The sequence below is a fragment of the Delphinapterus leucas genome, chromosome 14, assembly GCF_059928025.1.
Source record: "Delphinapterus leucas isolate spDelLeu-1000000601 "Yukka" chromosome 14, BTC_Dleu_Yukka2, whole genome shotgun sequence".
NCBI classification, from domain to species: domain Eukaryota; kingdom Metazoa; phylum Chordata; class Mammalia; order Artiodactyla; family Monodontidae; genus Delphinapterus; species Delphinapterus leucas.
The window spans coordinates 57,042,840-57,060,157 of NC_143142.1; the positions used below are offsets into that span (position 1 = coordinate 57,042,840).

Here is a 17,318-nt window from a genome sequence, read left to right on the forward strand (position 1 = left end):
AAAATAAACAAATGGGACCTAATGAAACGTCAAAGCTTTTGCACAGCAAAGGAAACCATAAACAAGACCAAAAGACAACCCTCAGAATGGGAGAAAATATTTGCAAATGAAGCAACCAACAAAGGATTAATCTCCAAAATTTACAAGCAGCTCATGCAGCTCAATATCAAGAAAACAAATAGCGCAATCCAAAATTGGGCAGACGACCTAAATAGACATTTCTCCAAAGAAGATATACAGATTGTCAACAAACACATGAAAGAATGTTCAACATCATTAATCATTAGAGAAATGCAAATCAAAACTACAATGAGATATCATCTCACACCGGTCAGAATGGCCACCATCAAGAAATCGACAAACAGTAAATGCTGGAGAGGGTGTGGAGAAAAGGGAACCCTCATACACTGTTGGTGGGAATGTAAATTGATACAGACACTATGGAGAACAGTATGGAGGTTCCTTAAAACAACTAAAAATAAAACTACCATACGACCCAGCAGTCCCACTACTGGGCATGTACCCTGAGAAAACCATAATTCAAAAATAGGCATGTACCACAATGTTCATTGCAGCTGTATTTACAATAGCCAGGACATGGAAGCAACCTAAGTGTCCATCGACAGCTGAATGGATAAAGAAGTTGTGGCACATATATACAATGGAATTTACTCAGCCATAAAAAGAAACGACACTGAGTTATTTGTAGTGAGGTGGATGGACCTAGAGTCCGTCATACAGAGTGAAGTAAGTCAGAAAGAGAAAAACAAATACCGTATGCTAACCCATATATATGGAATCTAAAAAAAAAAAGAAAAAATGGTCATGAAGAACCTAGGGGCAAGACGGGAATAAAGATGCAGACCTACTAGAGAATGGACTTGAGGACACGGGGAGGGGGAAGGGTATGCTGGGACAAAGTGAGAGAGTTGTAATATATATATGGACATATGTACACTCCCAAATGTAAAATGGATAGCTAGTGGGAAGCAGTCGCATGGCACAGGGAGATTAGCTCGGTGCTTTGTGACCAGCTAGAAGGGTGGGATAGGGAGGGTGGGAGGGAGGGAGATGCAAGAGGGAAGAGATATGGGGATATATGTATATGTATAGCTGATTCACTTTGTTATAAAGCAGAAACTAACACACCATTGTAAAGCAATTATACTCCAATAGAAACGTTAAAAAATAAAAATAAAATTGACACTGAATTTTCATTATAAAATCAAATTGTATTTTGCATTCTGGATATTTGAAACACACTAATGGTTACCTTCAAAATGGTTGAGAGTATTCAAGTTTTGTCATACTGGGACCATATTAACTCCTACCAAAATGTCAGGTAAATGAGATGCCTGTATATTTAGTGTATTTTTTCCTAAAGAAAACGCTCGTCAACAATTACAGGTTTAATATTATGGATGCTGTAATTAAAAAACAAAGATCTAGGACCTCTGTCAACAATTTTTAAGTTTTAAATGCAATCAGGGAAAAACAAAACAAAAAATTAAGACAAAAAGCTACCCTCCTTACCCCCATGTTAAAAAATTTTAATTTGTAGCCCTTAGTATTAACTAAACAGAGGAATATATTTTAACAAACATTGAGTGCCGCTAAGCTGGTATATCACTGTATCAGACAATAAAACAGACTCTACAGTTACAGTTACTAGTACATGTATATATGCAAATGGACTGGTAGAACTGACTAAAAATCCCAGAAATAGATCCAAGTACATATGTAAATTGACGAAGGTGGCATTTCATCACTGGAGCATAGTGTTGGGGAATGAGCCATTTGGAAAAAGATGAAATTAAATCAAATCCACACATCACACCATACATAAGGAAAAACTTCAAATGAATCAGGGATTTAAATATTATAAAATGAAACCTTACTAGTACTTTACTGTCAGTGTAGGGAATGACTTTCTAACGTTGAGTCAAAATCCAGAAGCAACAAAAGAAATGATTGATAAATTTGACTATGTTAAAAAATTTGCATGGCAAAAACACTGTTAAGTCAAAAGACAATGACAAACTGGGAGAAACTCGTTGTGACATACATCACAGACAAAGAACTGAATATCTAATATGTAAAGAACTCTTAAAAACTGAAGAATAAAGGACCAAAAAGCCAAATTAGGAAAAAAACATGAACAGACAATTCACACATGAAAAAGTGAATAAAATAAAGTCTCTTAAGCAAAGACAGTATGTTCAAAACTAATGATTTTGGCCATAGGTAAAATAGTTAAGCATTTTGGTCATTCATTGTCCCTGCCCTCAGTTACTACTGGCAGTTAAACTCTAAGATGATAATACAATTATATCACGAAGTCACTAGTAGCTCATAGGAAGCGGGAGTGCTTTAATCTGAGTTGCCAGGGGAGATTTTGGAGTGAAGGTAACATTTGAGTGGGTAGAGGGTATAAAACCTTGAATACAATGGAGAGTTAGAACAAGAAACTGGAATGGCATGCTCAAGTGCGCCTGGTGAACCATAAGTTATGCTTACTTTCCCTATCACCACAAGATACATAGGAGACTAAAGTTGTAACACGAATAAAATGTTAAATATTATAAACTGGTCTTAAATAAGTAACTATTTACTTTTCTATTTCTAAGTGACTGTTGAAACTGCTTACTGGTGAAATTTACATTGTTGCTTAATATTCTTAAATAATTTATAGGAAAATTTAGTTGAGAGCAAACACCACAAACTTGCCCGGAGTTTAAGAAGTGGACCTTCTGACCACGATCTCAAGCCTAATGCTACCACAAGAGATCAACTGAATGTAAGAGAATTTATAAAATATTAATTTAAAAATAATTAAGTGGGTATTTTGGTTGCAACTGATGCGATAGTACATCACTTAAAAGTGATTCAGACACAGGTTAATGAACCCTGTGTAATTTCAACAACTTCACATTTCTGTAGTTTTATATCATTTGGGGGCTTTCAGGAAATATATTAGCCCTAGAGACAGAACTGCAAATAGTATATGCTTTCTTGATATAGTGTTCTTAGAAACTGGCCCTAAGATACATTGCCTGAGCTTCTGCTGACTTAACAAGAGAAATGTTTATCATTTGGGTGTTTTTTTTTAATTTTCTTTTCCTTGTGTGTGTGTTGGGGGGAGGGGACTTTTCCCCTCATTTTTATTTTTTTAAAAATGTTTTATACAATTTTTAAGGGTTACTTTCCATTTGCAGTTATTACAAATTATTGTCTCTATTCCCTGTGTTGTACAATCCTTGAGACTATCTTGCATGCAGTAGTTTGGTGGTGGGGGGGAGCTTTTGTTATTTGGATTTGTTGTGTCTTTGGTTGAAGTAAGTTAGCTCTGCAATTACATACTTCTTTTTTTAATATGGAACTTGACTTTTTTTTATCTTATCTTTTTCTCCTCTTATACTCTAATATACTTTTTGAACTGATAAATACAGCAAATTTATGTCTTACTTGGCTGCATGTATATTCTCCTTGCTTCTATAATAGTTCAATTATAGATATATTTAAACGAATGAAAAATTTTAAATGAAATGGAAATATATAGGAAGTTTTTTTTATTTGACAAAAGTAGTTTTTTTTTTCTTTGTTGTAGATTATTGTGAGTTATCCACCAACCAAGCAACTTACATATGAAGAACAAGATCTTGTATGGAAGTTTAGATATTATCTTACTAATCAAGAAAAAGTGAGTTTCTTGAGTATTTTCATATATCAAATTATCTATAAACTTTGTTGCTAATGAGCAAAATGAAGTAAAACTGCCATAGAAATACAGACTTATTGTCAGACTTGAAAAAAGAAAGGTTTATAGAGTAATATATATTGTTACTCCATTTTTAAAAAATTTAAAACACAAAGACACATGTACCTATTTGTTGATGTATAGACAATGTCTGAATGGGTTAAGTCAGAGAGACTTGGGCTCAGTTTCCAGCACTACAACTTATTCTTACTGGGTAAGGTGAGGCAAGTTGCTTTGGAAGGTTTGTTTCCTCGTTTTTCTAATTATGACAACTCTCCTTCACAGGTGAGATAATACAGATGAATAACCTGGTTGAGTACTTAATGCACAGTAGGTGCAGAGTAAATGTTGACTCACTTTATCTTCATTCTTCTCACCTCTTTGAGCCTGGGTGGCCGGCAAAAGATTTATGTTATTTAAAGAACTATAGAATTCTGGAGGAGATGTGGCTAGAGAGAGAATATGAGAAATGTAATTTGAAATGGTAAATTGAGTTGGTGGAATGACATCCAGCTTGGCATGAGGATAGAGGCTAGGTCAGAACTAGACGTTTGCTTTCCATAATGAAACTATGGAGTAGATAAAGTTTCTGGAGAGGGAGAATTGGGATGAAGCACTAGACTTGAGTGTAGAGACTTAGTTTTGAGGCTTACTATTTATTACTATTTATTGTCACAAAGAAGCTTTTTGACTGCTTTAGTTTCCTCTTATTTAATATGTCCATTAAATTATAGTGAACGTTAAGTCTCTTCTAGTTCATAAAATAGCCAGTAAATTCTTAGAACATAGGTTCAAAGACTGTTAAGGTATAATAATAATAACCAGCATTTATTAAGCAACCACTGTGTGTCAGGGATATTTGGTATCCCACAACAACCCCACAATATAGGTATTATTGTTACTATTCTACAGATGAGGAAACCTGAGTCTTAGAGAGATCAAGGAACCTGTGCAGAATCAAAGCTTATAAATGCTGCTTCTTGATAGGCTCACATTTATGAGTTAGTAGAGAAGGTAGTCATAGAAAAGAGGATTATACAGAAAATACCATCATGCATGCCATAACAGGAATTCTGAAATGCATTGTGGGCAAAACAGAGAAGCATCAGGAAAATTAATATCTGTCAGGTATATAATTATGTGAGAATGAATGAATGTTTACAATCTTATGAGATTGTCTTTAGCTACTTTGTTAACTTGTTTTTCTGAAACAATTGTATTTCCTTTAGTCTCTAAAGTAAAGATAAAAATCCAGTTACAGCTCACTTTAACTCTTCAGCTTTTCTTCTTTATCTTTTATTGATGCCTTGGGAAATTCTTTGTAGATGAATCATATCCATTCTCTTTTATATCTATAACAAGAATGAGAGAGGAATTTTAAATTTGCTATAGCTTTTGAGTGTTATTCTCTTCATCCCTGCAAAGAAGGAAAGATTCATCAGCAGAAGCACAGGTTTATGATTTTTGTGTTTTATAAAAAGATTGAGTTAGTATCGTGATACTCTATTAAATGAATAACCTTGGTCACAGAAATTGCATCTTGAATGCAGCACAGTGCTGTCTAAAAATACGCAGTAAGATATTGAATTAAACTTGTTAGAATGTATAGGTTCAAGAAGCATAGAATAGATTTACAAAGCAGAACTCCCTTAGATAGAAAGGCTTCCAAGGAAAACTTTGTTTTACCAAGTTGTCGCTTCCCACTGAAATTCAATTACTTCTAGATATGTGTAAAAGAAAAAATGCTCAAGTGATATAAAGTGTGTGACAAGTTTCATTTAACTAATTGATTTCAACTTTTTGAAAGGTAGGTGATGAAACTTCACTTCTCAGGACATATTACAGGATTCTTAAGATCACTAGAGTAGAGTGAACACTGTTTTTTGTTTAGGAAGCACTTTTCAGAAAGCCAAATATATATTGGTCTTGAAGTGGCCAAAGGAATTATTAAAATAGCTACATTTGTATCTTTGTAATAATTTAAAATGGGTTTTGTAGAAAATAAATACTCCTGTACCATTGTCCTTTAATTTATTTATAAAAGAAATTGTTCAGTGCCAGTTTCTCAGGAACTGTGATTTAGGTTATTTGACAGTTGAGCCCTAAGGCTGAAAAGATTTCCTAGAGAGAAAGCAGTGCTCAGGAAACAAGTTGGTGGAAATTGGTTCTTACAAAGTTGTATTTAAATAAATAAATAATTTAAATAATAATAAATTTGGTCTTTCCACCTATTTTTTTCTAAATGACCTGTCTTAAGTATTTCGGATAAAAAGCCCTCTAGTCTAGACTTGATGTTGTACCTGAAAAGTTCACAGTAATAAGTTTGTCCAACAAAATCAGTTGAATTTATGAAGTATTTTTAATTTTGTGGTCCATAGCATATAGAAAGTGTCTCATCTTTGCAGAACTCAAAATGTGACTATTGTAACTTTTTAAATTCAACTTTAAAAAAAAATTCAGCTTTTAACATGGTAAATGGCCTTTCTTATTAAAATGTTAATAAAAAATAACCGTTATATTAATGCCTTTCCATTATGCTTAGGGAACAAAAATAGTAGGAAGAGTCATAATGATGAAGGTAATAGTGATGCACACTGAATGCTCTTATGAGGCTGCTTCTGAGACAGTGACATTAGGACAATAATATTTGTGCCTCCTGGCAAGAAGTTGATGGCAAACCATAGCAGAAATGAATTCAATTCAGCAAGCATTTGGTATCAACTCTTGGCCTAGAGTTATTTAAGGCTCTGAGCTTCGAGGTATTATGTCCCTGTACATTTCATATAAATTAAAACTGTTTTGGGGAAACTGTTAAAATTAAACTGTTTTGGGGAAAACCAAAATGGAGAAGTAGAGGACAGTAACTGATAAAGGGTCACCATCTTATTAGTAAACAGTTAGGTAATTACTATAGTAGAGATGTGAAGGAGAACAAGATCAGTGTGCTAAGATATTAGGGAGGTTTTACAGAGCCAAGACTGGTCTTGAAGTTTGAACAAACTTTGATGGTCATTCTTATTTGATGATCATTTTTCATGGGAAAGAAAAGCATGAATAAGGCAGAGTGCTAGGTTCAGGAGACAGAAAAGTTTGTATGAAACATTCTTTAAATAGAAAAGGTGGAATCAGATTGTAATGAGCCTTGAATTCTGTGGTTCGGAGTTGGATATCACTGGCAATAGGAAACCCCTAAAGCAAACAGAATGTGTCTAAGTAAGTGATGTTTTAAGGAAGATGAACCAGGTGGATTGGAGCAGAGCTGAGAATGAAAAAAGAGACATAATTAGGAGGCTTATGTATGGATTTTGAGAGCTGTATTGGAGAGCAAAGGAAGGGGAGGATAATGTGTAAAATGACTTGGAGGTAATTCCCAAGAATTAGGCCTGAGTGACTGAAATAAGGAAATATGGCAAGTGGAAGGGGCAGAGTAAGGAGATATTTCATTTTTGAATGTTTTGAATTTAAAATATTAGAATAGCTGTGATATGGTGATATAATAAGAAATCATATATTTGGTCTTCATCTCTGGTTCCTGGCACAGAGTTTCTAAAACCCTAGGAATTTCATGAGTAGTAAGGATGAGAGGAGTGTCTTTTGTTTTTCATAATAAGCCCCTTTCAACTATACCTGTATTTATGGTAATGAGGTGACTCTTGGAGAGTGGGGCTCATTGCCAAAAGAACCAAACCTCTGATTAGAGGGTTGGAATTTTCAGCCCCACCCTTGACCTCTGTGGAGGGAGGAGGAGAGATCGTAAAGGGGCTGGGGATAGAATTAATAACTCAAGAATGGCTAATGATTTAATCAATTGTGTCTACATTATGGAATCTCTATGAAAACCTATAGAGCTTCTGGGTTGGTGAATGCATCCATATGCCAGGAAGGTGGCACATTCCTAACTATGGGGACAGAAGCTCCTGTGCTTGGGACCCTTCCGGACCTCGCCTAATGTACCTCTTCACCTGGTTATTCATTTATATCTTTTATAATAAATTATATCTTTTATAATAAAAGATATATCATTTATATCTTTTATAATATATTTCTCTGAATTCTTTGTGCCATTATAGCAAATTATTGAGCCTGAGGAAGGGTCATGGGAACCCCCAATATGTAGCCAAGCTGGGCTGAAGTATGGGTACCTGAGAATCCAGTGTTTGCTCTTGGCATCTGAAATGGCAAGCAGTCTTATGAGACTAACCCCTTAACCTCTGCAATCTGCACTGAGTGTCAGAATTCAGTTAAATTGTAGAACACTCAGTGTCTGCAGAGAATTAGGGAATTGGTTCATGTGGACAACCCACACATTTGATGTTAGAAGTGTCTTGAGTAGAACAGGTTTTCCTTTAACTACATTATAGTAATTTCCAAAATTTAGTTGGTAGAAGTTAATATTAGAAATATATATGATAAATGCAGTGTTTTCAGCTCTGAAATGTGATCATGATTCTAAAAGTAGGAGATAACAATGAAGTGATTCTAAGATCAGAAAGGAGGTTAACAAAATATTTATTGCTATTAATATAAAACATGGTAATACATACAATAATGTTAACATTTGATGCTGGACTCAACAACAAAAATAGAACAACAATAATATCAGAGTTGAAATAATTAACATTTATCAACTATTTATTATATATATATATATCCTGTTTTAAGCATTTATATTCATTAACTTATTTAATTTTTACCACGACCTTATGAGATAGATCACTTAAAAGTTAAATAATGTGCTCTATGTGACACAGTAATAATTGATGGAGCTGGAAATTAAGATTTAAACCCAAACACCTTGGCTTAGTCTAAAGCCTATACTATCTATGGAAGCTCTAGGGATAAAATTGCATTTGAATCCTGTACCTTTGTTTTACATAGGTCAATAAATCATCTTTAAAAGACCTGAGATTAAGTATCATCATTATTATCGCTGTCTTCAAATTGTTACACTTCCTTTCTTTCTCATTACTCTCCTTGTTTCCTCCTTCATTCTATTATCTCCTTGTTTACATTTGTAACATTTAGCATTATCAAGTTGTGAACTCTTTGTACAGTGTCTTAAGTTCCCTGGCAGCAGTGTATTCCGTAAATCTTACTAATAAATCTATAAATCTGAGAATCTGGGAGTTAGATTGTTTTGGTTGCTGAACTGAGTACTTCGGCCTGCTGCAAGATTTGCTTATAATAAGTGCATACCTGCACATTTCTATTAAGACTACTGATGTACTGTGAAATGGCAAAGCTTTCACTGTAGTTGTTTAAGAAGTATTGCTTTGTTTCCACATTCAGTCTAGAAATACATTTTGGAAGTAAAAAATAAATGCATAGAATAAGTTAGGAGGGCAGTCCATGTTTTTATATGGAGAGCGAGCACTGCACTAAATGGTGTGCAGGAGGTGCAGAAGAAATGGATAGCTATCCTTGGGGGATGCAGACTCCAGTTGTAGACATAAGAATGCCCAGAAAAGCATTTGGTAGTTAGAAGAGCATCATTTAAATGAAGATAGTAAAACTGAGGCAGCTACTAAAAGGAGAGCTGAAAGTTGCTGAAAACTGCCTGGAAAAGTTGAGATTTTGACAAGCTGGCCTTAAAGAAGATGACACTAAAGTTTTGGCAAAGAGTATAAGGAAGGAAGGAACTCCTTGTAGATGGAAGTTAGACAGTCATTACAAAATAGGTTAGCTTGGTTGAAGCATAGAGGGGCAATGAGAGCTTAATGAGAGTCACAGGTTTGGATTGTGGTGAGAGGTATCAAGGAATGTTTTGAGAAAGAAGCCAAGGTTTAAAAAACAACAAAAATGGTTTCACTGTCTAAATACAATGAGTACTTTGGAAATTAGTCACTGGAATTACTTAGGTAAATATTGGGTCTCTTTTGGTCAGAGATATCATAAGGTAAATTTCTGCTGACAGTGGAAGTTTGTGCTAATAAAATCACTTCCAGCTTGAGTGTCTGACAGTCTGTGAAATGATTAGAAAAGAAACTGGTGTTGAAGCTGTTAGCTAGAAGGCTGTGCCAAACTCTAGATGTTTGGTATAGTGAGAATCAATCTGAGGGGAACAACAGGAAATATTGCCAGGAAATAATTGACCGGAATTGGGAATGGATTTGAGACAGGAGGGAAGTGGGCAGGGCACAACCATTAAAAGAATGATACAACCATTAAGAACAGGATACCACAAAAACTGGTTAGAACCTAATAGGCCCAAGATGGCAGAAGATTTGACTTCGGGAGACCTTAAGCCTCATTATATACTCATTGTAATACATTAGCTAAATGACACACCCACAGGTGCCATGACAGTTCTGAGGCCAGCCATAAAAGGCCAAAAAGTGGGCAGTGGTCCAATTCCTGGAAATCTCTGCCCCTTCCCTAAAATAGTTGGAATAATCCTCCCTCCCGTTAGCCTATGAAATTACCCAGCCCATAAAAACTAACCACCCCCACATTTCTGGGCCACTCTTGCCTTTTGAGACAGACTGCGTTCTGTCTATGGAACGTGTATCTCCCATGACCACTCTCCTCAGACGGCCCACTCTCTGTGGAGTGTGTATCTCTAAATAAACCTGCTTTCACTTTACTGTGTTTGGCTCTTGAATTCTTTCCCGTGCGAATCCAAGGACCCTCACTAGGTGGCCAGTCCCAGGGACTCACTCAAGACCTGGGACGTGACCCCCCTCTTGCACCCCATTTTTTTCCTACAACAGATTTAGGAAGTAAGTGTTGGTGGAGTAATGGCTCCAAGGGGCATGGGCCTAGCTAAGTAGGAGATGCAGTGCCTTAATGATAAGGAGGAGCCATCTGGTGTAACATGCATAGGCTGGGGGTCAGTGGATTTAGATTCTGGGTCTAGCCTGTCACCATTTTGAGATGATGGGCAAGCCACTTCACTGAGATTATATACAAATTTGAGCACTGGACTAGATCATCTCCATAGTGCCTTTTTCCTTAATTTAGTTAAATTAAGAGTAAGTTAGGGAATGGGAATGAAGATTCATTTTATGTCATACTAACGAGTAATTGTGTTTTATTGTCCAAGTGAACATTTTTGAGAACTTGATTAGTTTACTAATGAAAATATTTTTAATTGGGCAGAGCAGGAATTTAAAATTTTGAAGTTATCTTTGTTCAAGAGATGAATTCATAGAGGAAGAGAAAAGAAAATGTCTTGGGATCAGCCAGGAACGTGTTGCCAGTAGGGAGATCTGGCAATAGGGACTGCTTTTTATGGAAAACAGGTATAAACTTTTCTTTAAAGAGCATTTATTGTTATGCAGCCATTAATGATATGCTCAAAGGTAGTTTACTTACCCAACAGTCTTATGAAGACTTCGCTACCTTTTTAAAGAAGTGAGGCTCCAGAATGATTCTGCAAACAGCCAGCTGAATCAGAATATATATACAGAAGCTGGAGCTTCTATGTGTTTATCTATTTTTATTATTGTTACTGTGGAATTTTTGTCTTTTTTTAATGTTTTTTTAAATTGTGGTAAAAATAACATAATATAAAACATACTATTTTAACCATATTTAACTGTACAGTTCAGTGGCACTAATAAGTACATTCACATTGTTGTGCAACTCTCACCATCATCCATCTCCCGAATTTTTCACCTTCCTAAACTGAAACTCTGTCCCCATTAAACACTAATTCCCCAATAGTTACTTCTCTGTGTAAAAGAGACATACATATTTGACTTCATTTGAGTCCTTGTATGTGAGTATCTAGGAAAACCATTGACTCTGGGAGGTGTTCAAGAGTGGGGTTCTGCCCTCCTTAACTTTGGGCTCTCATTCACTGGCTGCAATCTCTTATGTCTCACATGTCGATGTTGTAAAATGAAGGTTTTCTCTAAGGTATCTCAGAGTTCGTGAGACATGCATCAACTATTTCCCTGTCTTGAGGTCTGCAGTGTTTTAAAATAACAAAAGCAAAATGAAGAAAAGCTGAAGAAAATTTAAAAATTCATAGTGGTTTGACCTGAAAAAAACATAGTTACAAAGAACATGATTTTTTTTTCCTCATTCTGCAGTGTTTTTCTAGGATTGTGTGTATACTGAACACTAAACAAAGTGTTTATGTAAGGAGTCAATCGTTGACTTTGTGACTCTGCCATCAAGTCCAAGCTGAGCTCTGCCTAGTCACCCTTGACCCTTTCTAATTCTTAAACCTTTTCTGATTTTAGGCTTTGACGAAGTTCTTGAAATGTGTTAATTGGGATCTACCCCAGGAGGCCAAACAGGCATTGGAACTTCTGGGAAAATGGAAACCAATGGATGTAGAGGATTCCTTGGAGCTGTTGTCCTCTCATTACACCAATCCAACAGTGAGGCGTTATGCTGTTGCCCGGTTACGGCAGGCAGATGATGAGGTCCATTGTTATTCATTACTCCTCTTCAACTGGGTTCATTTTAAACTAGAGCCTGATTATGGACTCTGTGTGTGAGAGAGAGTGTGTGTGTGTGTGTGTGTGTGTGTGTGTGTTTGTGTGTATGAGAGAGAGAGAGGGAAATTTTTAAAAGGGAACTGGATATACTATGTGTGTTTGCAGAAGCAAAATTAAAATATTCCTCCAAGGACTCCTCTGAAATGAAAATTTACTTCCTGATCTGTTACGTGATAGGCCAGTCTCTCCCAGGACATTTACCTGGCAGTAGAGCTTGTATTGCTCTGTCTGGAAAAAGGAATTCTAGTGAAAAATGGTTTAATGCAGTACCAGCTAGGGAATAATTCGGATTCCCTCTATCAGTCAGTCTACAACAAGCTACATTTAATTGTAGCCTTGAAAAGCCCTTGGGGCCTTTAAAGCATGGAGGTGCATGGTCATCATATTCTCTTTCAAACCCCTCCTTTAAACTTTGAGCTACTGACAATTATGTGTATATGTAGATTTTCTGAAGGTGGTTTTGAATCCTCTGGAAAGACTACAAACATTATGGTGGCTATTTATATACATATAAGGCCACCAGGGAAGGTAGAAAACTCTGTTGACCCAAAGCATTGCTGGATTTTGAATTTTAGTAATTTCCTAATAAGGTAGATGAATTCACTAATTTTTTTACTTACTAATTTTTATAGAGGGAATGTGTTCTCAAACATAACCTAATAGTTTATGCTAGCCTGCAAGGTTTATGGAATATGGGATGACTCTTCTCAAGCCTCAATATATATAGAAGTGCCGATCATTATTTTGAATTTGAAGTGGTATCTGAATTTCAAGAAGCAAAATGCAGCATTTATTAAGGTTGATAGTTGTATATGTATTTAATTACAATAAAATTTAAACACTGAAGTAAGTAGTATAGTGAATGCTCATACATAATTTACCCATCTTCAGCAGCTGCCAACTCATAGACAACTTGTTTCATCTCTAACACCAATTATTCTCTCCTCCCCATTCCCTACCCTCCTCTAGATTATTTTGAGGTAAGTCTCAGATATTGTATAATTTTATTGGAATAGGATGTTTTTCACTCTGCTATCAAAGAGCAATTCCTAGCATTGTGATTCAGCATATTATCTTCTCTGTTATTGTTTTTACTATATCACAAGTAAAAAATTATTACAATATTTATTTAAAATAGTGAAATGTTTGTTTTGAAATTCATTAGAAATTTCACTTTAGTCATTAAGTCTTTATCTACGTTTGACATCAGTCAAACAGAAAGGCCTCTGGGCTATAGTTAAGATAGTCCCCCTCAACATGGGTTCAGACTTTAAATAGAAATACTGTAAATCATTGTTTTTGATTGCCTGACTTTGTTGCCTTACAAGCTTAGAGGCTAAGCATTTGATTGTCTCTGGAGTTAACAGTATTCATGCAAGTACTGAACTATTTCTAGACCATTTTATAATTTTTGTTATGATGTAAAGAATAATGATAGAAATACTGCATGCATCCTAAACTGCAAAATATGGTTGTTAGTTTTGGGGTGTTTTTTTTTTTTTTTGCGGTACGCGGGCCTCTCACTGTTGTGGCCTCTCCCGGAGCACAGGCTCCGGACGCGCATGCTCAGCGGCCATGGCTCACGGGCCCAGCCGCTCCGTGGCATGTGGGATCCTCCTGGACCGGGGCACGAACCCGTGTCCCCTGCATCGGCAGGCGGACTCTCAACCACTGCGCCACCAGGGAAGCCCTTGGGGTGTTTTTGAGGTTTGTGTATACTTAGCTTAAAAATAAAAGGTCTTTTAGTTCTGTTTCTACTGACTCTTCAGATGTATATTAAGATTTGAATTTTGTCTTTTCTCTATGTACCTGTATGTCTTTGGGAACATATATTATTCTCACCTCGGTTTCCCATCCAAAAAATAGTGATAACAGCTGCTTATGTCACTTGACAGTTATGAAGAAAAAATTACCTGGGGCAGAATTTTGAAAATTGTACTCATACAGTTATGCTGAAGGATTGTAAATTTATATTATGTCAATTTTGTACTAAAATCATTCATGTTGTACCTTTCATTTCTAATCGGTTTAAAATTTCTCCTTGCTTTTGCTTTGTCTGTGGAATAGTATAACATTTATGGTTTTATAAACTTCAAATGTTTTTTGGTATTTCAGAGGATAATATAACCATATATTGGGTTGGTCAAGAAGTTCCTTTGGTTTTTAAGTAAAAGACACATTTTTCATTTTCACCAAGAACTTTATTGAACAGCGTATTCACCATTTTGTTCCACCACCATCTGCCATTTTTCAGGCAACTTCATAATTCCATCTTCCCAAAACTTTTTATCTTTTTGAGCAAAAAACTGTTCCAGGTGCCTTTTACAGTCTTCCAGGGAATTGAAATTTTTTCCATTAAGAGAATTTTATAATGACCAAAATAAATGGAAATCCGAAGATGCAATGTCTGGTGAATACAGCAGATAAATCAGAACTTCCCAGCTATAACAGTTTTTGACTGGTCATCAAAGAAACATGCGGTCTTGCGTTATCCTGATGGAAGATTATGCGTTTTCTGTTGACTAATTCCGGACGCTTTTCGTTGAGTGCTGCTTTCAGTTGGTCTAATAAGGAGCAGTACTTGTTGGAATTGATCGTTTGGTTTTCTGGAAGGAGCTCATCATAGAGGACTCCCTTCCAATCCCACCATATACACAACATCACCTTCTTTGGATGAAGATCATTCAGCCTTGGTGTGGTTGGTGGTGGTTCATTTCACTTTCCCCACGATCTCTTCCATTCCACATTATTGTACGGTATCTACTTTTCATCTCCCGTCACAATTTGTTTTAAAAACAGAACATTTTCGTTACATTTAAGTAGAGAATTGCATGTGGAAGTACGGTCAAGAAGGTTTTTTTTGCTTAACTTATGTGGAACCCAAGCAACAAAGTGATTAAGATAACCAAGCTGGTGCAAATGATTTTCAGTGCTTGATTTGGATATTTTGAGTATGTCAGCTGTCTCCTTCATGGTATTATGTTGATTGTTCTCAGTTAATGTCTCGATTTGATTGCCGTCAACTTCAACTGGTCTGTCCGACCATGGAGCATCGTCCAGTGAGAAATCTCCAGCATGAAACTTCGCAAACCACTTTTGACACGTTTGATCCATCACAACACCTTCTCCATTCACTGCACAAATCCTTTTTTGCATTTCAGTTGCGCTTTTACCTTTCTTGAAATAATAAAGCCTAATATGACGAAAATGTTGCTTTTTTTTCTTCCATCCTCAATATTAAAATGGCTACACAAAAATTCACCAATTTTGATAAGTTTTTTTTTAAAGGCATACTTGATATGACAGCTGTCACAATACGATCTAACAAAATTGTTTTGAAAGAAGTTAAAGACAACTAAGTGCCACTAGAGCCATCTTACGGAAAAAACATGAGCGAACCTTTTGGCAAACCCATAATGATATATAATATAATTATATAATCATAGCATCAAAGATACGTCAAAGGTCACTTTGTCTAAATATCCACATCTTGGATGACCAAAAAACTTGAATGAAAAATACTGTGTTTTATATTTGGGCAGTCTGAATTTTTCAATATGCTGTAGTCCTTTCAGTAGCTAGGCCTGCCAGGCCTTTATATGTGCTACTTCATCGTCCTAGTGGAGTCTTCCTGCTGTTCATTCTTAAAGCTGTAGCACAGACCTCAACATCTCTGAGAAACCTCTCTTAACCATTCCAGGAAGCAGATGGCATTTTTGTTTGTTTATTTCCTAATCCCACAGCATTTGGTTTGTTCCTTTACTATATGATATTATCATCTTTTGTTTTCTGATTTGCTTTGCTTTTAAATTGTAAATGAAATAGTAACATAGAAAGTAATATTCCTTTAACAACTCCACTTCTCCAGCCGTTTTTTATCCCTAGAAAGGTAACCACTCTTATATCTTTTCATATATTTTCTATGCAAATTGCAAGCATATACATGCATGTATGGTATATATTTACACCTCTATAAAAATTAAGAAAAATAGGAATATCCTATACATATTGTTAAAAACTTGCCTTATTAGTTGAACAGTATAATCTTGGATATTTTCTCATCTTCAACACATATATTTGGTGTCCATAAAGTCTGGAAACATAGGCAAATGAATATCAAGGCAAATGATGTCAAAGGCACGTTTAATCTGTAGGAAAGCACTGTGTTTTTAGACTTAATGGATACCTGTAGATGTACCTTATTCCTTTCAAACAACAGCATAATATTTTACTGCAAATTTATTTTATAATTTATTTAACCAGTCAGCTTCTTCTGGTAGGCAGTTGTTTTCTAATCTTTTGCTGTAACTATTTTAGTGAATAGACTTTTGAATATATGTTTTTCCATATTCTTGAATAAGTAGCTTACATTGGAATTATTGTCACAATATATATGCCTTTTACATATGCTTTTTTCTGATAATTCTTTGTGAACCTTCTGTTTTTATGCTTGTATCATACTTTTAAAAATTGCAGTTGCTTCATAATAACTTTAAATATATGATTGGATAAAATCCCTCCCTTCCTTTTTTTCTTAAACAATTTTCTTTATAATTTTTGTATATTTATTCTAAATTTAGAACAATTTTGTCATTTTCTTAAAACTCCACCAGAATCTTACGTGGAATTACATTACATTTATATATTATATTAGGGAAGATTAACATCTTTATGATATTAAATCTTCCCTCCTGGAGATACACGATTATTCCAGTCATAATTTTATAAATTTTTTTTCACATTTTAAAACATTATATTTATTCTGTGACAATTGTTACTATTATGAACTACCTCACCCCTTTTATCTCTTATTTCTGTTTGTTGGTTAAATGTAAAACTGTGTTTTTATTTTAATGTTTATGTTTTATCTAATGTCTGTAGTGATGTTTCTTGATAGTTCTGTTAAGTGTTAGGTGGGTCCCTGTAATTTGTAGGTATAGCATCATGCTGTCTGAAAAACATTGATATTTAATATATACTATGCATGAAATAGATGCTGAATTCCTAATGTTAAACTCACCATACATTTGTAAAATAAATATTAATCAGTCTTTTAATATCTTTCTGAATTTGATTTGTTTAATGTTCTGTTTCAGAATTTTTAAAAGCCA

General features: G+C 35.2%; 1 protein-coding gene across 4 annotated transcripts in view; it reads left to right on the plus strand.

Annotated features, from left to right (window-relative positions):
- The window catches only part of PIK3C3 (phosphatidylinositol 3-kinase catalytic subunit type 3), a 154,698-nt gene that overhangs the window by 58,064 nt on the left and 79,316 nt on the right, over window positions 1-17,318 (plus strand). For all 4 annotated transcript variants that reach the window (XR_016387628.1, XM_022562649.3, XM_022562648.2 and 1 more), the window contains 3 exons: window positions 2,693-2,797; window positions 3,608-3,700; window positions 11,947-12,132. Coding sequence is in view for 3 of the 4 variants with exons in the window: in XM_022562649.3 (XP_022418357.2) it covers window positions 2,693-2,797; window positions 3,608-3,700; window positions 11,947-12,132 (384 nt within the window). In the remaining variant the exon portion in view is untranslated. The remainder of the gene's footprint in view (window positions 1-2,692; window positions 2,798-3,607; window positions 3,701-11,946; window positions 12,133-17,318) is intronic.